A 20,793-nucleotide genomic window follows, 5' to 3' on the forward strand; every position below is an offset into this window, starting at 1 on the left:
CCGCTTTTCGGCCCAAGGCGGCGTTGCACGAAGCGCCCAGGCATTTCCGTGACAAACCTCTTCCCATCCTCCAGCTCGGTGTCCGTTATCAATCAATCTTATCTCCGCGGATGGTCCGGATTTGCCGACGTCGGCATATGTATGACGCCCCATTCGCCGAGCCCGCTCGGATGCTGGATGGCTCCGCCCTTGCTAACTGACTCAACGAGATAAAGCCGTGATTGGGACCCGCCTTTGTTAGCCAGCTCGGGCCAACCCCAGCCGGAAATCGCCCCTTCGAGCGTCATGGCCCGGGGTCAAGTCCCGCATCCCCAGGAACTTTTTGGCTTGTTCACATCTTCCTCAATCCAGCAAACAACGCCAGCACTCAAGACTTGATATCGACATCCAAACCGGATTTCGACATCGCGACACCGACAGCCTGCGTTTCGAACGACACGACAGATTCCACAGCACTCAAAATGTTTTCGAGAACCGTCCGCGCAGTGTCCCGCCGAGCTCTGGCAACCTCGGTGCGCCCTATCGCCGCCCCAGTCTCCCGACAGATTGCGCCCTTGGTCGCTCAACCACCAAGGCGGCAGTACCACGAGAAGGTCCTCGATCGTACGTCCCCCACTCGCGCCCTTTCAATTGCCGCGCAGCCCCCCGATGGTTAAAACCCCGCTAACGCTCACCGTGGCAGACTACTCCCGCCCGCGCAACGTTGGAACATTAGACAAGTCCGATACCTCGGTCGGCGAGGGGTTGGTCGGCGCTCCGGCCGTATGTGACACCCCAAACCTGCAGATTTACCGAATAAGCATTAACCTAGCGATACCGACAGTGTGGCGATGTGATGCGGCTTCATATCAAGGTCGACCCCGATACACAGGTCATCAGCGACGTGCGGTTCAAGACCTTCGGGTGCGGCTCTGCGATGTAAGAACCTTTTTTCTTGCGATCTAATCCGAGTCCAAGCTGCGCTCGCTCACCGGGCTGCACATGGACTCCATGGTGGCTTTTCTATGGTTCTTTCCCCATGGCGGGTGTCAGCGCAACACCAAGCGAAAGGGACCTCTACCCGGTCCTCCCAAGCCCAGCCCTCCATTCCATGTTTCAGGCCATAACTAGCCGAATCGTTGCTGACTTTTCTCCAGCGCCTCGTCGAGCTACCTAACAGAGCTGGTCCGTGGCATGACGCTCGACCAAGCCGCCAAGGTTAAAAACACAGAGATTGCCAAGGAGCTTGTACGTTGACATCGCGCTGACACCGTTTATGTCACATCGTTAACAGTTTTCCAGTGCCTGCCGCCAGTCAAGCTCCACTGCAGTATGCTTGCCGAGGATGCGATCAAGTCGGCCATCAACAACTACTACACGAAGAACCCCGCCGTGAAGACCACCAACCTCGCAGGGACGGCCGCTAAGCTCGAGACGGCGACGGCGGCGTAAGCCGATACAAATCTAAGATGTTGCACAAAAAGACAAGAAAACCCTAAAGCAAAAAAAACAAGGGGGCGAAATACTGAAAATGGCTTTCTTCGCGCTGATTGCAGCTTGTTAGCGCCCGCGAGGTTTCCTTTCTCTTGAATCAGGCTCCAGCGATGGCCGGCATTCAGGTACCGTGGTGGAGTTTAGTGGGCTCGTGGTTTAGGGGGCGTGCAATGGGTGTCTACAATGCGCGGTCTCTCCGCTTCTTTTGCCTCGCGGGTGGAATTGACAGTGTATGTATGATACCATGGCGTTTTGAGAAACCCAGATTGGAACATAACATTCCCCAGTGTATGCTACACTTGGTTGAAATACTGGATATAAACCTCGAGCCGTGAGCTTGCAAGTACCTCTTAGGAAGTCTGCCATTGTGTGGCACAAGTAGCGCTCTGGTCATTGCACCGTGTCGGATGGCAGCCTCGTGGGCTTTCGTGCCTGCCTCCTCATTCTAGTCAAGCACCAAGCTTTCTATACCTGCCTCTTAAGAGGCAACCGCCGAATCCTTAAGAAAAGGAAATAATACACTCGGTTGTGACCCGCCTGTAGAGCGGCCGTTGCCGACACGCTAAAGATCACATTCCATTTTCTTTCAGGCAAGCGTTAACTCAGAAGTTCCTCACCAACATTTGGGATGACAGATCTTTAGCAAATTAGGATACTGCTATCACCGAATCCGGTACCGAAGCCGGCGCATCGTCATCCCTCCAAGCGGTGACGAAGAGGCTGGGCAAGAGGTGTGTTCGGGGTCTCCTCAGAATCCAAAGACTACCAAAACTCTGCAGATTGAAGGAAATATATCATTATGCAACATTGTCAAGGACTCGGTCTCGTTTCCAGTAGGGGAGGTTGCCTTAGGTATGGTGCTGAGCTTGCGGATCTACCACTGCCCGGCATCGAGGTACTCGACGCAGGAGTGGTAAAGAAACCATATGACGGGAGACGGTTAGACAACGTCGAAATTTCCGGGGTTACGGGACAACCGATTTAGAATTAACTGGGCAAAGATAAGAGAACCCCGATGTGGTAGTAATGTATAGGTAGGTACTATTCCTTTATTGGAACTTTTGTAAATCTGGAGCTCACCGGATGGAGAACACAATGTTACTTAACTAGGAGGTAGGATGCTACCGGGCAGTGGCCTCGAGATTGAACACCCTGAATGGGATCAGTGGCTCCAGCACGTTACCTGGGTGGCGGGCGAGCATTTGGGATTTGGCAAGACACAACTTGTCCCTCGGCTGCGAAGCCTCTGCATCTGGGAGCAGCCAAAAGTGAGTTGTAGGGGTGCGGGCTCTGTGCCGAGAGCGAGGAGTTGGAGGATGAGGAGGGTCAGTTCCAGTTATGATGTTGCTGGGAGGGGGGGCGATGAGTTGCCAGCGGTGTGTTTTGAGCTTGGCTGCCGGCACGAGGACAACAGAGGTTTTTCTCCGGACTTGGGCCTGTTTCACCGCATTCCACCCGCACCCTCGTTCCCGGGACCCGACCTTTCTCCTGTGGCGGTGTCCTGACTGGTTTGGTAGCGCCTGCTGCTTGTTCTGCAGAAGGAGAGCGAGTAGACGGCTTCGTCTCTCCCCCTTCGGTTTCACTTTCACGTTCCTACCGGATGTTTGCACCGGTGGTTCGCGCGCAGATCGGAGAGAAGGGTTTCGATGGAGCTGGGCTTTGATTGCTTTTGGCGTCCTGGGGACCAGTTGCCTGGCGGGGCTTGTCTGAGGAAACCAGCAGCGTTGTATGATAGGCTTAAGCAAGCAGCCTCCGTACTAAGTAAGCAATGTGTTACTTGACCGGTCAGAGAGCCCGGAGCCACGACCGACCTGCTTCTCCAACCATAACTCGATATCGGTTTGGAGTTCGCCTTGCGTGACATACCGTAAACCTGAGCACTACTACAATCATACGACTTCCCTACCAAGACCGCATGATCTTGTGTTTCGTTGGGCGCATTGTGTACACCTTTCCCGCACCGGTATTGCGTGGGGGTCTAATGAATGATACTTGGTTGAGAGTTGAGTACCTATTCGTATACTATCTTAATCGTGCACAGTCTAATAGTATTAACCGGAGTTACAAGGTGGTGCTAGGCTCGGTACGCATTCCGTATTGTCCTCATATCCCACTTTGTGTCCAACTTTTACATTTGTACCTAGTATTTTGAGCTCGGTCTAGAAGCCATCTAGCTTATTGTAAGCTGTGGTCGGTCATGGTCTCGAGGGCGGTGGTCATGGGACTTTTTGTGAGGCGTTGTGGCGATTCAGCTGGGGAAGCAATGTCGTGTGTCCATGTCTGGGTTTCGTATGGTCAGCCGAGGTGGTCAAGATCTGGTAATCTCCGCTATTGGTGATCCGTTCCGCCGGCAACGCCGTGCCAACATCCAACTCACACGGAAGGCTCTGGGCCAAGGTCCAGACTTGTCAGGAAATTTGAAAGAGGTGGAAGGAATTGAACCTGACACTTGGCCAAAGAAACAGCTGCGGTGACATCACCGAACAAAGTTATCCAGTGTTGGTTCGCCGGTCTTTGTAGCCCAGATATCAGGATAGACAGGTTTGTAGTGGCAACTTGAGTCAGCCGGATCCCTGTGGCACTTTCCATCTATAACTCGAACAAAGGATAGAGGAAGTAACAATGGGTTGTTTGGGTGACCGTGACGCCGTCACTCGGCGTGCCTTCACGGCTTCACTTTGCTGTTGTTCTTCGATGTACTCGTGCTTTGACCGATGTATTGTATTCATAAGACCTATTTCACCAAGCGGAATGATGCTCCCGTATCCCTATAAAACACTTCTACCTTGATTACTACGGTGGTAGCATATCCCTTTATTCTACACCACTCAAATAGTCTTAACAACATACACCAAGCGCTAAACATGTCTATCAACTGGGGCGGCATCGAGTCCGCCGGCTTGACGGGTTCCACCCAAAAGACCGGTACCGGGGGCTTCCGTGCCATACACCTCGACTTCCGGGTACCCCTGGCACACAACGACCCGAAATGCCAGGAAACGATACGGCTTCAGGCGGACCTCGTCTACGGACACGGCGGATCTGGTACCACCGGGTATACTCCCGACCTAGCCGGTGTCCTAAGTTCCCTCACATCCCCCCTCTGCCCGAGCGGCACAGCGCCCGTCGCCGTCTACCTCTGCGGCGGGCCGGGTTCCGGCAACCCAGCTTTCGCATACCCCGAGCTGACAAGCACCCTCCTCGACAAGATGGAGACCCCCGTGCTCTACCTCGACTACCGCGGCACCGGGGGCAGCGATCCCATCACGGCGTCCAAGTTGGAGGGGCTCAGGCCGAAGGATGCGGCGCGTCAACTGATGCTCTACCGACAGGACTCCATCGTGGCGGATCTCGAGGCGGTACGGCTCCGCCTGGGCAAAGTCTGCCAGAAGAATGTCAAGTTCGCGCTGGTGGGGCAGTCTTTTGGCGGGTGGATCGCCATGACTTACTTGTCTTTTTTGCCGGGCAGTCTGGCCGGGGTGTGGCTGACTGGTGGGATGCCGGCGATCGGGAAGACGCCTGACGAGGTGTACAAGGCGCTGTATAAGCGGCTGGTCCGCGCGAATGAGAGGTACTATGCGAAGTATCCCCAGGACGTGGGACGGGTGCGGGAGGTTTTACACTCTCTCGCGGCGGCAAATCGCGGACAAGGCCTCATCGCCGATGACGGGCAGAGACTAACCCCGCGGGGATTTCTGACCATGGGGCGGCATTTTGGGCGCGGCGAGGAAGGGTTTGCGGAAGTCCACGCGCGGGTGAGGTCGCTTCTCGACCCCAACATGGTTGATCATGGAAGGACCGATGACCCGGACGTCGGGGGATTCAAACTGCCGGAGAGGCCGCTCTATGCCGCCCTGCACGAGGCGATTTATTGTTGTGGCCCTGGCGTGGCGTCCAAGTGGGCGGCGCAGTATATCGGGAAGCAGCAAACGGGTGGGCATTTTGCGTGGCTCGACAGCGATTTCAAGTTCGAGCGCCCCTCCTCTAACACACCCGACCCATCCACAGCGCTCTACTTCTCGGGGGAGATGATCCACAGGTTCATGTTGCGGGAAGCCGGACCGGCGATGCAACCTGCGTTCATTGAACCGTCCGAGATACTTGCGCAGTGCAAGTCCTGGCCGGCGCTCTACGACACAGTAGCGCTGAGAAGAAACACAGTACCCCTACGAGCGTTAATGTATCCCGAGGACTTGTTCGTCGACTTTGATCTGTCTCGGGATGCGGCAAACGGCGTGAGGAACTGCGAACAGATCTATGCACCGTCCCACTGGGCCCATGCCGATATCAAGAAAAGAAGTCGCGAGGTATGTGATCTGCTTTTTAGCAGAGAATACACAAAACGCACATAATTGTGAACGCGCATGGACTAGGAAGTCAGGTTCAGCATTCGGGGGGACGCCAAGCCTGGAGAGCCCCTTTTTGGTGTTTGTTGACTTCCCCCTAGTTACTGCGTATATGCTTTTCTACTACTCGAGCATGGCTCGGCAGGACCGAGAAGCGGAAAGAAATTAACAGCGCATAGTGGCTAAAGACGACCATTATAATCATTCAGGTACCTACTGGACAATCAATACTAGACACTACCTTAACTGAACACTTTTTTGTTGTGATTTCCCCCCCATGACATGGTGTTGATGAGTCCACAGTTCCGGATTGGGCACTTACACTTACGCAATTGCACACCGTGTGGGCTTTTTCCACCCCCGCCATTATGGGGAAGCACATGGGCATCATTTGGCTGATTTACATTCCTACAAATGGGGTTTGGACGACTCGGCACTGTTCCTTTTGGACTCTTATAACCACCGGTCCACCCTTTACTTTACCAATTGTAAATTTCGATCTTTAAGTAGTGCCTGGGTTCTCCCGCGATGTATGGCACTGTGCCAGATATTGAATTCCTTGCTACTAACACAGTGTTTCTCATTGATTCCCAACTCGTGCCCAGACTTGACGCTCGGAACACTTGGTGGTAATAAGAGGCTCAGACCCAGAGATATGAAAGAGAAATTAGTATCACCAAAGGAAGAAAATGTAGAGTCCGCAGCCGCTGTTAGCCGGGGAGCTGGTAGGAGACGCGCTATTTAACCATCACGTGGTGGGCGCGATCTTTGGGCGGATCCCAATTTTTGGTTGAGATGAATCGCACACTAGTTACCGGAATTGGAATTGGGCAACGGGCCGCAACAGAGCTCCGATCTTGCACCGACAAACGACTCACCCACAACACAGCACAGATAGCATAACACCATCGCAGCCATGGCTCCCACAGATGCACCCACGCTCCTCTGGGGCGGCCGCTTTACCAGTATGGATATTCCAATTCCGAGGGCGACCCCGCGTGCAGGATATTTTAGCTGACCACCCCACTTCGCAATGGTCCAGGCGCGATCGACGATCTGATGTTCCAGTTCAACGAGTCACTCTCGTTCGACAAGGTGTTCTAGAAGGCGATCTCCACGGTTCTATTACCTGGGCCAAGCCATGCGCAAGCTCGACATCCTCACGGACGATGAGCTACAGCAGATTGTAGGGCGGCTGCAGCAGGTGGAGAAGGAGTGGGAGGAGGGCAAGTTCGTCATTGACGCCAAGTCGGACGAGGAAATCAGTGCTGGCCATGCTCAAGATCCACGGCGACAAGATGAAGGCCGCCCTGACGGACGACATGCTGGCCACTGACATCGCCGACTACCTCGTCCGCAGGGGCGTGCCCTTCCGCCAGACGCACCACATCGCCGGCGCCATCGTGCGCAAGGCTGAGAAGGCCGGCGTGTCCATCCCGGCGCTGCCGCTCGGGGATCTCAAGGAGATCTCGCCGTTGTTCGAGGACGACGTCGCGCAGGTATTTGACTTCAGGGGTCTACGTTTCGCGGCACCAGCAGCAGCTCGGTGCTGGCGCAAATTGCGGCGATTGAGGCTTTCGTGGGGAAGAATTAGGCATCTTGTCTGCTTCACTTGGCCCGCAGTGGGTCCAAGTCGTGTGTGCGCTGGGAACCAAAACAAGGAGTGACCTTGGATGACAGATGACATGCATGAAATGGGGCTGCGAATGGGCGAAGGACGACAAAAAATAATAGACAAGACGGGCCAGGCTTGTGGCAGTTTGCATGACAAGGGAGGTCTGTTGTTGGCTTCTGTTGTTGACATTTGCAGCCTGAAGCTGCACAATTCGAAGCACCTTCTCGGGTTGGCTCTCGCACGGCCAATGCGTGTCGTTGTGGGCTGTCAGCAGGGAACTGGGCGCTGCATTTGGCGGTGAGAAAACGGCCGCGTCTGGAACCGTGCCGGCGTTCTGGCCGCCGATTGGTGACATCATCCGGGGTTGTGGGACGAAAGCCGCCGATTGCCGCTCCTCTGGCTTTGTTTGACCACCCAAGAGTTTGGAGGAGTTGGAAGTTTCACGTTCCACTTCCATTTTCACCCATCCTCCACCTTTCGATGATCGACCACCGTTGACTATCCCCTTCACATCCACCATGTCCGACAATAGGGCAACATCACGAGACCGACGGGACACAGAAGCCCAAGCCCAGGTTGTCGCTGAACATTTGCCACCAGGCTACACAGCCGAGTTTCACAGTGCACCCGGGAGTACAGATGGCACCACGCCGGCTTCAGTCTCGGGATCGGGATCCGAGGTTACCCCTATTCCGGAAGGGGAGTCGTCGTTGAAGTTGCAGGGCGGCGACATACACCGGGATCTCTTCAAGCTGCCCTCAGCAACCCGCGTCCCAATGCACCGCCGGGCCGCAACTTTCCACTCGCCCAGGGACCTCCACGCCGACGATGACGCCCCACCCTTGACCGTCGGCGACCAGCTCGCTCCGGGAGGGTTCCGCCGCGCCTTTCTGCATCAGAGGCATGGGAACGATTTCATGGCCGCTAGATTGCCCATCACGCGCAATTTCGTCGAGTTTCTCGACCTCTACGGCAGCTTTGCCGGCGAAGACCTGGTCGACACCGACGAGGAGGCCGTCACCGAGGAGGAAGAGGAGGGGGAGGAGGGGGAGGAGGGGGAAGAAGGAAGAGACGAAGAAGAAGCCGGCGAGCGGCGCCCTCTCCTTCGCCAACGCATCAGCTCCGTCCGGGCCCCGCGCTCCGCCAACGCCGGTACCGTCAAGACCTTCTTCACCCTGCTCAAAGCTTTTATCGGCACCGGCATCATGTTCCTGCCCAAGGCCTTTCGCAACGGCGGCATCTTATTCTCCACCGTCGCTATGCTTTCCGTATCCATTGTCACCATGGTCGCCTTCCACCTCTTGCTACAATGCAAGCTCCATTACGGCGGCGGATATGGCGACATCGGAAACGCCATCGCCGGACCGCGGATGCGCACCCTCATCCTCTTCTCCATTGCCCTGTCCCAGCTGGGCTTCGTTTGCGCGGGCATCGTCTTCGTCGCCGAGAACCTCATGAGCTTCTTCGACGCCGTCACCGGCGGCCAAAACCCCTTCACCTCGGCGGGCCTGATCACCCTGCAGCTCATCATCCTAGTCCCGCTCGCCTGGATCCGCAACATCTCCAAGCTCGGCCCCGTGGCCCTCCTCGCCGACGCCTGCATCCTCGTCGGCGTCAGCTACATCTACTCGTACACCAGCACCTCCCTCTCCACCGTCGGCGTCGACCCGACCGTGGTACTCTTCAACCCGAGCCACTACACCCTCACCATCGGCGCGGCCATCTTCACCTTCGAAGGCATCGGCCTGATCCTGCCCATCCAATCCTCCATGGCCAACCCGCACCACTTCGAACCCCTCCTCGGCCTGGTCATGTTCCTCATCACCGTCGTCTTCACGTCGGTCGGCGCGCTGTGCTACGCCACCTTTGGCGAGAAGACCGAGATCGAGATCATCAACAACTTCCCGCAGGACAGCCCGCTCGTCAACTCGGTCCAGCTGCTGTACGCCATTGCGGTGCTGGTCGGCACGCCCGTGCAGCTGTTCCCCGCGCTGCGCATCATCGAGGGCAAGATCTTTGGGCACATGCGCTCGGGCAAGGGGAGCTTGCGGACCAAGTGGGTTAAGAATCTGTTTCGGTTTGGGGTGGTGGTGTTTTGTGGCCTGGTGTCGGTGGTGGGCACGGGGAATCTGGATCGTTTTGTTGCGTTGATTGGGAGTGTGGCGTGCGTGCCGCTGGTGTATGTGTATCCGGCGTTTTTGCATTTTAAGGGGTTGGCTACCAAGCGGTGGGTGAAGTGGGGGGATCTGCTGTTGATGGTGGTTGGGTTGGTTGGTATGGTGTACACCACTACGGTGACGGTGGTGACCAGCTTTTTGTGATCGTGATGAGCATGACCGTGAGCGGGTGTATGTGCATGGGGAATGGGCGTTTTTCTTTTTGGGATTTCATGCATACGTGGAAGTTACAAGTTGGATTTGGATGGTACCTAGGGTAGAACAGACATCCGGGCCTGTTTTGATATGTGCACGGCTCTGGTTACCCCTTGGATCACTGGCCCGCCCATTCCCCCCCTCCCCCTGATTCCCGTGGCTGATCGTAGTACCGAGAACTAACTGTAGATGAATACGGCTCACGAGCAGCAGCGTGCTGCGGTAAGATCGCTTTCCAGTATCGGTCGATGTACAGAATCCGAAGTGCTTGGCTAACATCTACCTTCCACAGTTGTCCGCATCACAAACGGTGTTCTCATGGATGTACTTGATCTTGCCCCCTTCGACCCTGATCAAGTTGTTTGTCTGTGTGCCCGGGTCCCGCGGGATCGACTGGTCAAGGAAAGGGAAGTTGTGGAAGATATCGATGGCCCCGAGTTCCTCGTCGATGGTGTACCGCCGGTTCGTGACGTTGAACGGCGGCGGGAAGTTCAGCAGACATTTCCCACCCGAGATGTAGGCGCCGCCCTCGAGGCGGGAGCAGTCCTCGGTGAAGGGCACCTCGATGGTGTCGTCGCCCCACGCGTCGATGTACGCCTGGCCCGCCGCCATGATCACCTCGCGGGAGTCGCGGTCCGCCTCAGGGATGGGCTCCCAGATTTCTTGCTCGTTGTAGTCCAGGGAGCCCTGCGCGTCGAACAGCCAGTCGCCCGTCTCGCAGACGACTGACTCGATCTTGTAGATCTCGTTGTCCGCGTTCAGCGCCAGGCGCGTCCCGATCACGTATGGGTGGCCCGTCGTGGCGACGATCTCGGTGTACGACGCGCACTCGGTCGTGTCGTAGATGCTGCGATCGAAATCGATCTTGATGGCGGCTGATAAGATGCCTTCGGCGATGTCCATGTCCGCGTCGTTCTCCTGGTAGATGACGTCGTCTTGTGCCAGGTTCGAGATGCCGGCCGGGCCCTCGCCGGAGCTAAGCGCTGCGACATAGCTTGCGGTGACTTCCTGGAGGAAGGCCCGGGTGCATGCGGCCGATGCTTGTGAGGAGATACCCGCAACGGCGAGGAGAAGTAGAGAGATCATGCTGTATGTTTTGCTTAACACCTGGCTAGTTGGAGTGTGTTTCTTGGATGCTAGTATCTACAATAATCTAGAACCGATTCATACCCCAGGGACCTCGCCATTCTAATGATGGTCCTCGGATGATAAAGTAGAGCCTGTAGAGGGGTTCGGGTATTTCCCCAACCTCGAGCCGTTCTAATTTATTCTGCCGGCTTTATGACCTTCTCCGGTAGTTGTGGGAGCCCAGGACTCGACCTACGGGAACTTTAGCCGTCATCATTGCGGGATGTCGCCTCGGGTTGAAGTGCCTATTGTTTGGTTCCACGAATCATTGGGGAACGTTGGCCAGATTGTAAGTGTGTCGAGACAGAAAATGATGCAGGCATCCGAGGGTGTTTGTTCCGGGCAAGGGAGTTAGACCCCATGGCACCGCAAATGGAATGCGGTAACTAGGCTCATACTTGATCGTTTCCAGCACAAGCTGGACAAGAGCATCAACTCCAAGCATAACCCCAGTGGGAATCGGTGGCGATAAGTGCCCGTGGCCCCACACACTCGTTGGGTCTTTCGGCCATCCCGCAGCCAAGGGGGCCAGGCCCGCCGAGTGGGAAGGAGGTCCGAGCAAACAGGGATCTTGGTTCGATAATAACTCAAACAACACATCAATTTCCTCTGACACGACTTGCCCATTCCGTAACCCTACTATTCAACGACAAAAGCCGACAGCCATGGTTACCTGGCGCCCAATGACCGAGAGCGACATCCCGGGCGTCATGCGCGTTGCTAACGACATCCACCGCGACCTGCCCGAGCACGAGCCTATCTTCCTCGAGAGATTGAAGCTCTTCGCTGAGGGTTGCATGGTGCTTGTTGAGGCCGACGGCGAAGAGGTCGGGGGCTACATCGTCTCATTTCCTGTCCGTCGTGGCAAGCCTCCTGCCCTCAACGAGCTGCTGGGGGTGATTCCGCAGGACGCCGACCAGTACTACCTGCATGACATCGCCATCTTGCCGGGGTTTCGTGGCCGGCGGGCTGCGGCGGAGGGTATCGGGCGGACTTTGGAGGTTGCTCGGCGGTATCCGACGACGTGTCTTATTTCGGTTTACGGGACTGTCCCGTTCTGGGCTCGATTTGGGTTTTCCCCTGAGCCGGTTGATGCTGCCATGGAGGAGAAACTGCGAGGTTACGGACCCGGTGCCACGTACCTCACACACCAGAACGGACCATAGAAAACCCACTTCTTAAGGCTTTAAGGCGAGGTAGCTTCACCTGTCTTGTTCGAGCCAAGACTTGGAAGATCTCAAACGCGACGAAGAGGTTTTGTTGGGTGTCGAACCTTTCCGGAAACGCCTTGATACCGTCAAGCAACTCGAGTCCAAGAACATCGGTGCGGCTGAGAGTGCGCTCAAGATTCAGAATGAACTGTTCTTAATGGGTAAGCATTCAAACTTGAGACAATTCACAAATAGTTTCGATGACGGGATTACTAACTCAGAGTCTCAGTCTAACTGAGGTATTGCAGATTTCCCTCCCAGCAAGACCCATGTAACTTTGGGGCTCATGCACATTGGCCCAAGTTGGGCTCACAACTGCCTACCTAAGGTACCTATATCGTCGACAAGTTCTGCCCGCAAGGTGTCCAACATGACCGAAAGCAAATGGTGGAGCGTCAGCTTTGGAGAAGACCGGTTTTTGGAGAGGCTTCGCTAGTTGGCCAAGCCAGAGATGAGGGATCTTCTTTCTTTGTTCAAGTCGGTCCGTGACGGATTCATACATCTAAGCACAATTGCAACATATAATATACATTCGCTGCCTCACGGCCACTTGTTTTGCCCTTGAACGACGAGGTCTGAGGCACACAGGAAAGGTTGAAGATCACGTGCTCTACCACGTGACTCCCATTAACACACTGTCCCTTTTCAGTGACTCACCTTTTACCAACTCACCCTGTTTTCTCGCCTTCCTCGCCTTCCTCGCTCCTTCCACTTTTGACACCCGAAATCTACCCCGATCTGCTCTTAAACATCGGCCGATACTCCCCTTCCCAAGATGCCTTTGTAGGTTGCTTTGTTCAGTCGACCTGGAGCCATTTTGCCACGCGCAGAGCTAACTTGTCTCCTCGGCCCTCCTCTACAGCCTCAATGAACCCTGGAAGAAGTACAAGCCGTTCAAGGCAAGCCTTGTTCCTCCATCTTCTCGACTTTTATCTTTCAACTAACTTTGACCAGCCACCGCATTTGCCGAACCGGCAGTGGCCCGACAAAACCATCTCCAAAGCTCCTCGCTGGCTATCGTATGTTTTCCCAATCCACACTTTCAGTGCATGAGGTATCGCTAACATCGCCAAAGCTCTTGCCTCCGCGATGGCAACCAGAGTCTGCCTGATCCAATGGTATGCATCTTCTTGCCCCCCCTTCTTTGACCTCTGGTGAGCTAGCACCCTTACCTACGTCCCCGAACTGACATGGGCCGGTCAACAAACAGAACGGCGAGGAGAAGTGGCGCTACTTCAAAATGCTGTGCGACCTTGGTTACAAGGAAATTGAGGTCTCCTTCCCGTCTTCGTCCCAAATCGACTTTGACTTCACCCGCCGCTTGATTGAGACCCCGGGAGCCGTGCCGGACGACGTATGCCTGCAGGTCCTTTCGCCTTGCCGGCCCGATCTTATCCGGAGAACTGTTGAGTCGGTCCGCGGTGCGAAAAACGCCATCATCCACATCTATCTTGCTACAAGCGAATGCTTCCGGAAAGTTGTCTTTGGCTACTCGGAGGAGCAGGCCCTGGAGCTCGCCGTGGACTGCACTAAGCTGGTCAGGTCCCTGACTAAAGACAACCCTGAAGGTTCTGGAACTCGATGGCAGTTCGAATTCTCGCCAGAGTGCTTCTCCGATACAGATCCCGATTATGCCCTGAGGGTATGCCGAGCGGTGAAATCTGCGTGGGGCCCTAACGGAGAAACGGGGGACCAAATCATATTCAACTTGCCAGCTACGGTAGAGCTATCAACACCCAACGTATATGCGGATTTGATAGAGTACTTTTGCACCAATATCGGGGATAGGGAGGACGTGTGCGTATCGCTGGTAAGTTGTACCCTTCCCGTCGCCCAACGTCTGTATTATAGCCATGCTAACCATGTTTCGGCAGCATCCTCACAACGATCGTGGATGTAGTTAGTGTGTCCGATTCTATCGTTGTGGTGCGACTACTGACATGGTACAGGCATTGCAGCAGCAGAACTCGGTCAGCTGGCGGGAGCTGACCGTGTAGAAGGGTGTCTGTTTGGGTTCGTATTCTTGTCCTTTTTTGTCCCCCATGCTTTATGAGACAATACTGAACATTTCACAGCAACGGGGAGAGAACGGGCAATGTCGATCTCGTCACCCTGGCTTTGAACCTTTATACACAAGGTGTGAGCCCACAACTTGACTTCTCCCAAATGGACTCCGTCATCGATATGGTCGAATCTTGCACCAAGATCCCCGTCCACCAGCGTGCTCCCTACGGCGGCAGTCTCGTATTTGCGGCCTTCTCGGGGAGCCATCAAGATGCAATCAAAAAAGGATTCCAGAACCGCGTGCGTCAAGGCCTAGCCAGCGAAGAAAAGTGGCACGAGATGCCCTACCTGCCACTGGATCCCCAAGATATCGGTCGCAATTACGAGGCCATTATCCGCATCAACTCCCAGTCTGGAAAAGGGGGCAGTGCCTTTATTTTGCACTCGAAACTGCAGCTCGATCTGCCTCGCAGCCTTCAGGTCGCCTTCTCCAGCGTTGTCCAGCGCCGCGCCGAGGAGCTTGGACGCGAGCTACTGGCCAACGAGATTACCGAGCTCTTCGAGACAACCTATTTCCTCCACGAGAACCCTTGCCTTAGCCTTGTTGACTATAGCATCACCCCCGACCGATCACAGTCCCCGATGCCCTCCGCGCCGGGGAAAACGCAGGACACGAAGGACCTGAAACGTATCTTTGAGGGCGTCATCCTCATGAACGGTGAAGAGGTAAAGCTGCGTGGTCGGGGTAACGGACCAATCTCTAGCATGGCAGTTGCACTCAGGCACGTCGGCATTGACCTTGACGTTCACGACTACAGGGAGCATGCCATTGGTGAGGGCCAAGGTGTGAAGGCGGCCTCATATATCGAGTGCAGGCCTGCAGGCAGCAAGCAGACAGTCTGGGGCGTTGGCATCCACGAAGACGTGGTACACAGCTCGCTCCTCGCCCTGCTGAGCGCGGCAAGCAATGTAAGTGTCATCCGCGTGGATAGTAAAAGTGTGGGAAGGGAATAAGGACTTGATGGCTAACGACGATGCTCTCTGGGTTGCAGTTCATCACAAGCCAACCCACCACCGCTGCTGCTCCAGAGACCCCAACTCCCGTCTCCACCTAGCTACCTTAGGTACTTAGTCTAGTTGAAGTGCCTTACCAAAAGTTTTAAATGCATGCAAGGTGGAAGAAAAAGAAGTCCGATGATAACACACACTTCAAAAATAAAACATGAAGCTAGGCTCGCGAGGGTAACTGTTGACCGCGGTTGCTTGCTGCATCAGTCCCTTCTTCCATCCGTGGATCATACATGCTTCGAACCGCACCTTGGCTTGAAGTTGAGTCTCCCGGGCGTGAAATAGAGGTTGGGAAAAAGGGCTAACGTGATGGCATGTGGATTTGGCCCTCTCGCCGCCTGGTAAGTAATCGCGCAAAACACGTCCATAATACAACTAAACCCACGAATCCTGGACAAGACCCCCTTTCAAAACCGCAACCTCCCCGTTTGAAGGGCACACCACCGTCCCGTCTTTCAAGACCCGACACATCCGCAGCCCCTCTTCTGTCACCCAGTCCTGAGGCACAAAGAAATGTCGTGTCACATTAGGCTGGAAATCAGTTGTGCCGTCTCTCGCTGAGCTGTCCGACGTGAAGGTTGGACGCGGCAACGTGGTGGTGCAGAGCCAAAGCTGGCGGTCGAGGAACACCAGCAGACCGTCGGGGAGGATACCGAGTGGGTGGGTTATTCTCGAGGCGAGAGATGGCGGGATGGGAAGTGGCTTGATGCTGGGGATTTGGTCGGGCTCGAGCGGCGTGGGAGAAGATACTAGGCTGTCGGCGGTGCGGGAATAGACTTCTTTGCCTGAGAGGATTGCAAAACTGTATCGGGGGCTGTTGCGGACCATGGTGAACGTGCGGAGCAGGAGGTATCGGCGGCAGTGGTTGTCGAGGATGGCATCGAGGTTGACGGGTGGTTGGCTACCGTCGTCTATTCCAGGCGCAGAACTGGTAAGGTCGAGGGGGATTGAGGCTTTTTCTTCGAGGTGTTCCCATGACAGGATCGTGACGGCGCATGAAGTGAAGCGGAGGAGGTGTTCAAGCTCCGAAGGGTGTCGCTGCCACTCCAGACAGTCTCGGTGACCCTCGTGCTGTTGTTTAGCTAGTATATCCCCCTGGGGTAGGCGGAGGACCTGGCATTGGTCTCTGCCCGATATTAGCAGCCGGTTATCTGTGCCGTGGAAAACAATTCGGTGTGTTCGTCCGCGGTCCGTGTTCCAACCTTTATCCATGTACACGACCTCCTTTGAGACTGATGGTCCGCCCTTGGGGTCAACGGGGGTCGAGATGGCCACCACAGCCGTGGCCCCATTGATTATCGAGTAGGCCATCCGGTCGTACTTAGGGCTCCAAGCTAACCGGTCGACCTTGATGGCGAAGTCGATTTTGTCAATCTCATGCTTCCGGTTGCTTGTCGTGTCGTAAATGTTCACGGACCCGTCATGGGTTGTGTAGCCGACCAGCAATCCGTTGCTCGCTAGTCCTGGCCTAACATCCCTAACAGCTGCCCTGTTTTCTATTTCGGCCACGGGACCGGCGAGAGAGATGGAGGCGTCCGGGGCCTCATCCGGGTCACACAAGAAACTGTCAACTGAGACCTGCATATCACCGTCTTCGACTGGGTCGGATGCCTCACCAGCAAAGGCGAGGAGGCAGTGGGGTTCCCAAATGTTGCAGTAAGATCCTTCCAGGTTGTAGATTTGAGTGCTGTCGAAACCAAAGTGGATACGGTGGCTGGAGCCCTCGGTACTGAACCTGTATAGGAGTGACATCGATGAGAAGTCGTAAATTCCAATGGAGCTTGTGCCGTTCATCGTTATGAAAACACGTCCGTTTGGGCTGCATGCAATGTCGTGGTGGGTGCTGTTGGTGTCGTCGTCGACCTCTTTATACACGTCTGTCTCGAAGTTCCACCTAAAAGCGGTCCCATAGATGCAAAGAACTTGGGTACCGGACGGGTGCCACACCACTTTGCTGGTTCCCGTATACGAAGCCATGGGGCGCTGCTCGTGTGGCGAATTGTTTTTGAGCCGTGCGACCATCTCCGGCGGTTCTACGGACCATATAGAAACGGGAAAGTGGGCATAGGAAATCGCAATTTGCGTACAGTCAGCGTTAAAGGCCACGCAGGACGGACTCGCAAAAGGCTCGCTGAGCAATGTTGGGTCTTGCTTTTCCCACGCTGGTGCAACTTGGGTGGTCATTGTCGCCAATGTATGAAGTTGCCGGAACTCTGTAACCATCATGAGTGCATCGTGTTCATCGAACCTGAATTCAAGAACGTCGTCCATCGGAGGGTTTTCCGCGGATATTTGGAGCGACCAATCGGTGACATCCCAGACGAACGTCTTTGAGGAGGAATAGCACGCCAATAGCGCGCCGGAGCTGTTGAAGGTAAGAGCTGAAACGTATTCACCGATCGAGAAGACTTTCAGTTCGTCAAAGAGGGTGGTATCCCATACAGTAACGGTGCCAATCGGGTCATTGTTTGCCACTGCTAGGCATCGCATGGAGTTGGCGAGTTGATGGGCTTGACCAGGGCCGCCGGACACGCGAGCGAGACGGTCATCCCACAGCGTGTAGGAGAGCCCCGAAACGGTAAGTTTTGAAGCGGGGTTTTGGTTGAACTTGCGATGCATAATGGAGGAGGTCGGACAGAAGGCGGGAAGGCACTGATATATCATGGATGGTTGCTCGGTGAGGTAAGAACCAAATTTGGACGGGATCTTCATCAAGTCGGTTGCCCAGTACCCGATGAGTGAGAGGTCGGAGAGCCGGCGATCCATTAGAGGCTTGTGTTTATTGGCCGTTCTTCGGCTCCTCACATACGCCGTCAACTCGCGAGAAGCACCCAGGAGCTCGGAAAGACGATTGCTCATTGCGAGATATTGAATCCAAGCGAGCGGATGGGGCCCACTCAGAAACCTGACGAGAAGGTCCAGAACTTGATCCGAGTCTAATGAGCAACCTCGGAGGTGTAAAGGCCACGATATGGCAGCGTACGGGAGAAACTGGGGTGGTTGCAGCTTCTGAAGCTTGCGTCTCAACGCCGAGTCGCAGAGGGTGGTAAAACACTTTTGTAAGCATTCCTCATGCGCCTGTTGCGCGTTCAGGGTGTAGGGCCGCCGTTCCGCCCTCTCGAGGTACTCACGCGCGGAATGGTGTACGAGAGTTATTTGTCTCTGGGGGTTGAGCACAACAAATTGCCCACACACGTGCGCGATGGTGTGATTGAGGTCTAGAATTCCTTCGAATTCCGTGGGATAGGCTTCTGTGAGTTCTTCCACAGTTGGCGGGCTACTGGCGTACATGGCCCAGATAAGTAAAACCTTGGCCAGTGCCTTGTCTTCGTCAAATGGGAGACCCAGGATGGTATCTGTCATTCGGTCATACAGGTCGTGCATGCCATCCGGGGTAGAACTCAGAAGCCGCCTGACTTGATCCTCACGACGGCAGTTGACCAAGCTTTGGGCCACAAGACTGGCCCAAAGAAAGTTTCCTTGTGATCGTGTGACAATCTCGCTCACAATTTGGACCTTTAGAGGGATGCCTGGGGGGAGGTGATTGATCCTTTGAGCCACCATCGAGCGGATATCGTTCTGATTGTCGGGCAGGGGTAGGTCAAGGACCTCTATCCTTTTTTTTGCCACCTCAAATTCCTGGCGGATGTTTGGGAGAGGCCGGCTAAGGATGAGGACTCGGACACAACTCCCGAAATCGCCGACACGCGACATGAACTCTACCACCCGCTTGCTGGAGTCTGCTTCGTCAAGGCCGTCAAGGACCCAATATATCGTATCTTCCGCCCCAGCATCGGTAAGTTTAGTGGAAAATAATTTCTCCCAGATGGCAGAAGGGTCTGCGGTCTGAAGCTTCACCCCCGATTTTGCGATATCAACCAGGGTCCGATGAAATCCGGGCAGTCCTAGGGCGGTTTGGTAGGCAATGGAGCGCAAGACGGTATTGGTTGATTGCTTTTCGCGCTGGCCGTACTTGAAGAAAAAGTAGCAGCAATGGTGGCCAGCTTCTAGAAGACGCTCAATAACCAACGAACAAAGTGTTGACTTTCCGCAACCCGGTGGAGAGTGGATCCACAGGATCTGGGGTGTTTCGGAACAGAGCCACCTGTTCATCTCCTCGGTTGACCATAGACTATCACAGAGGCCCTGCTTTCTAGCGGAACGGGTAATCTGAAGGTCTTCTTTGGGCGGGCCAGCCACACTCAACATGTCCGTTAGGTAATGTGAGTTTTCCTCAGGCACGGCAGCATTGACCGTGGAGACGACAGAGCCAACAATGCTACGGAGCGCCCCAATTACGGAGGTGTAGTTTGCGTCCTTTGCGTTGGAGAACTTGCACACGTCATGGTGGTTGGCGACAAGAGGTATTTGTATCTCATCTGGATAACCCATAACAGCCGTAGCTTTGTCGACGATGGTTACTGACGTAGGGCCGACGGCAGTGACGAGTGTTTCATAAAATGAGAATATTCGGAGTTTCGGGGCAATGTGCCGGAAGGACTCGTTTAGTTCGTCAATGGTTGGGCTTCTGCGTGCCAGCTCGGTGATATACTTTTTCGGGGAGTGACCGAGGATGGAGGTCGAAAGGAGCCGATTAAGAACCGTAGCAAGATCGGTCCCTCGGTGAGGGGTAGCGAGGAACAATACGGCCTTGATCATGGAGACGATGCCGCTAAACTCGGGATTCAGATGCCCTTGTACGAAGGCTTTTTTGAACACTAAGCCGCCCATCGAGTGGGTGACGATGACGATGGGGACCTCGCCGAGGCGTTCTGCGGTGTTCTCACTATATTTCAGACGAAAGAGGAGATCGGTCGCGAAGTCACCGATGCCACAAGACGCTTGTTTCTTTCTGGACAAGAAGTGAGAGTCGTAGCCGAATGTGAGGACACGAGCCGTTGGTAGCTCGACCGGAAGCCACAACTTAGGCCACAGATTGTCCAGGTTTCTGTCAAAGCACCACGTCTGCAGGCTGGACCCCCCGAGGCCATGGATAAATATGACGTCCAATGTGCGGTTTGGTGGCGTGTGCAAAACCAAAAGCCCGTGGGGGTCATTTCTTCGATCTTGCGACTGCTGCCGCTGCCCCGATGAAGATAACAGGGAACGAATCGCGGAAAGTGGTGATTGTGAAGTCGCTGAAAGGGACGCGTCCGTGGCAGTTTTGACTGTCCGATCCGTTAATGGCAGGTTGCCTTCCGGCACTTGGATATCTGATGTGGGCTCTGGGGATGCTGAGCCTTTCTCCAAACTCGGGAACGAAGTCGGTGTCCAGCCCAACGGATCATTTGAACCGGCGCTTTTGCCTACTTTAAGGCGCTTCCACTGAAATGTAACCATGGTCAGTGATGCCCAGCGGTTAGAGGGCGGAGTTCACTTAGGCAAGTACCATTGTAAATTCCTCGAGACTTGAATACCCGTGACAGACACACTGGGACCTCCTGCATAAGGTCAGTCGTTGCAGCCCTTAGCCTCAGCCGCAAGATTTGAGACAGTTGAGGAGAGATCCGGTGGCCGACCCCTTCCGAGGTTGTTTAGGATGCAACCCTGTGCCGCACAGGGGGCGCGCCCCGCCC

The 20,793-nt window shown here is 55.1% G+C and overlaps 8 protein-coding genes across 8 annotated transcripts; 6 read left to right on the forward strand and 2 right to left on the reverse strand.

Moving 5' to 3' along the window:
* Positions 1 to 21: 21 nt before the first annotated feature.
* B0H64DRAFT_409054 (NifU-like N terminal domain-containing protein) lies at positions 22 to 1,874 on the forward strand. Its single transcript, XM_062804689.1, has 6 exons — positions 22 to 139; positions 216 to 603; positions 683 to 762; positions 824 to 918; positions 1,137 to 1,227; positions 1,282 to 1,874. The coding sequence occupies exons 2-6, from the start codon at positions 462 to 464 to the stop codon at positions 1,429 to 1,431; spliced, it is 558 nt and encodes a 185-aa protein (XP_062654962.1). The 5' UTR covers positions 22 to 139; positions 216 to 461; the 3' UTR covers positions 1,432 to 1,874.
* A 2,063-nt stretch (positions 1,875 to 3,937) lies between these two features.
* On the forward strand, positions 3,938 to 7,160 carry B0H64DRAFT_469141 (Alpha/Beta hydrolase protein). Its single transcript, XM_062807786.1, has 3 exons — positions 3,938 to 5,780; positions 6,718 to 6,784; positions 6,862 to 7,160. The coding sequence occupies exons 1-3, from the start codon at positions 4,338 to 4,340 to the stop codon at positions 6,921 to 6,923; spliced, it is 1,572 nt and encodes a 523-aa protein (XP_062654963.1). The 5' UTR covers positions 3,938 to 4,337; the 3' UTR covers positions 6,924 to 7,160.
* B0H64DRAFT_330630 (argininosuccinate lyase C-terminal-domain-containing protein) lies at positions 7,085 to 7,486 on the forward strand (the record flags this gene model as incomplete). Its single annotated transcript, XM_062800951.1, has 1 exon — positions 7,085 to 7,486. A coding segment is annotated over one exon (402 nt), but the record flags the coding sequence as incomplete, so codon positions are not given.
* A 302-nt stretch (positions 7,487 to 7,788) lies between these two features.
* B0H64DRAFT_246104 (transmembrane amino acid transporter protein-domain-containing protein) lies at positions 7,789 to 9,922 on the forward strand. The gene has a single exon (XM_062799908.1). It carries the CDS (start codon positions 7,953 to 7,955, stop codon positions 9,753 to 9,755), a length of 1,803 nt encoding a protein of 600 aa, XP_062654965.1. The 5' UTR covers positions 7,789 to 7,952; the 3' UTR covers positions 9,756 to 9,922.
* A 268-nt stretch (positions 9,923 to 10,190) lies between these two features.
* Positions 10,191 to 10,980, reverse strand: B0H64DRAFT_409063 (uncharacterized protein). The gene is made up of 2 exons (XM_062804690.1): positions 10,549 to 10,980; positions 10,191 to 10,213 (listed from the first exon to the last, which is right to left on the reverse strand). The coding sequence occupies exons 1-2, from the start codon at positions 10,890 to 10,892 to the stop codon at positions 10,204 to 10,206; spliced, it is 354 nt and encodes a 117-aa protein (XP_062654966.1). The 5' UTR covers positions 10,893 to 10,980; the 3' UTR covers positions 10,191 to 10,203.
* Positions 10,981 to 11,489: 509 nt separating this feature from the next.
* On the forward strand, positions 11,490 to 12,248 carry B0H64DRAFT_246098 (uncharacterized protein). The gene has a single exon (XM_062799907.1). It carries the CDS (start codon positions 11,600 to 11,602, stop codon positions 12,098 to 12,100), a length of 501 nt encoding a protein of 166 aa, XP_062654967.1. The 5' UTR covers positions 11,490 to 11,599; the 3' UTR covers positions 12,101 to 12,248.
* A 572-nt stretch (positions 12,249 to 12,820) lies between these two features.
* On the forward strand, positions 12,821 to 15,428 carry B0H64DRAFT_246119 (uncharacterized protein). The gene is made up of 9 exons (XM_062799909.1): positions 12,821 to 12,928; positions 13,008 to 13,044; positions 13,100 to 13,164; positions 13,221 to 13,263; positions 13,356 to 13,955; positions 14,020 to 14,044; positions 14,095 to 14,158; positions 14,221 to 15,118; positions 15,202 to 15,428. The coding sequence occupies exons 1-9, from the start codon at positions 12,921 to 12,923 to the stop codon at positions 15,262 to 15,264; spliced, it is 1,803 nt and encodes a 600-aa protein (XP_062654968.1). The 5' UTR covers positions 12,821 to 12,920; the 3' UTR covers positions 15,265 to 15,428.
* B0H64DRAFT_246143 (uncharacterized protein) lies at positions 15,378 to 20,686 on the reverse strand. Its single transcript, XM_062799910.1, has 2 exons — positions 20,607 to 20,686; positions 15,378 to 20,542 (listed from the first exon to the last, which is right to left on the reverse strand). The coding sequence occupies exons 1-2, from the start codon at positions 20,607 to 20,609 to the stop codon at positions 15,593 to 15,595; spliced, it is 4,953 nt and encodes a 1,650-aa protein (XP_062654969.1). The 5' UTR covers positions 20,610 to 20,686; the 3' UTR covers positions 15,378 to 15,592.
* Between the last annotated feature and the right edge of the window lie 107 nt (positions 20,687 to 20,793).

Source organism: Chaetomium fimeti (assembly GCF_033439085.1).
Source record: "Chaetomium fimeti strain CBS 168.71 chromosome Unknown B0H64scaffold_9, whole genome shotgun sequence".
In the NCBI taxonomy this organism is placed as follows: domain Eukaryota; kingdom Fungi; phylum Ascomycota; class Sordariomycetes; order Sordariales; family Chaetomiaceae; genus Chaetomium; species Chaetomium fimeti.

Coding starts and splice junctions, on each gene's coding strand:
- B0H64DRAFT_246119 (XM_062799909.1), top strand. Junction 13,045..13,099: donor AGAAGTACAAGCCGTTCAAG/GCAAGCCTTGTT, acceptor AACTTTGACCAG/CCACCGCATTTGCCGAACCG. Junction 15,119..15,201: donor TGCTGAGCGCGGCAAGCAAT/GTAAGTGTCATC, acceptor TCTGGGTTGCAG/TTCATCACAAGCCAACCCAC.
- B0H64DRAFT_409063 (XM_062804690.1), bottom strand. CDS start 10,892: ATGATCTCTCTACTTCTCCTCGCCGTTGCGGGTATCTCCTCACAAGCA.
- B0H64DRAFT_409054 (XM_062804689.1), top strand. CDS start 462: ATGTTTTCGAGAACCGTCCGCGCAGTGTCCCGCCGAGCTCTGGCAACC. Junction 604..682: donor CCACGAGAAGGTCCTCGATC/GTACGTCCCCCA, acceptor TCACCGTGGCAG/ACTACTCCCGCCCGCGCAAC. Junction 919..1,136: donor TTCGGGTGCGGCTCTGCGAT/GTAAGAACCTTT, acceptor ACTTTTCTCCAG/CGCCTCGTCGAGCTACCTAA.
- B0H64DRAFT_246104 (XM_062799908.1), top strand. CDS start 7,953: ATGTCCGACAATAGGGCAACATCACGAGACCGACGGGACACAGAAGCC.
- B0H64DRAFT_469141 (XM_062807786.1), top strand. CDS start 4,338: ATGTCTATCAACTGGGGCGGCATCGAGTCCGCCGGCTTGACGGGTTCC. Junction 5,781..6,717: donor TCAAGAAAAGAAGTCGCGAG/GTATGTGATCTG, acceptor CAGCACAGATAG/CATAACACCATCGCAGCCAT. Junction 6,785..6,861: donor CTGGGGCGGCCGCTTTACCA/GTATGGATATTC, acceptor GCAATGGTCCAG/GCGCGATCGACGATCTGATG.
- B0H64DRAFT_246098 (XM_062799907.1), top strand. CDS start 11,600: ATGGTTACCTGGCGCCCAATGACCGAGAGCGACATCCCGGGCGTCATG.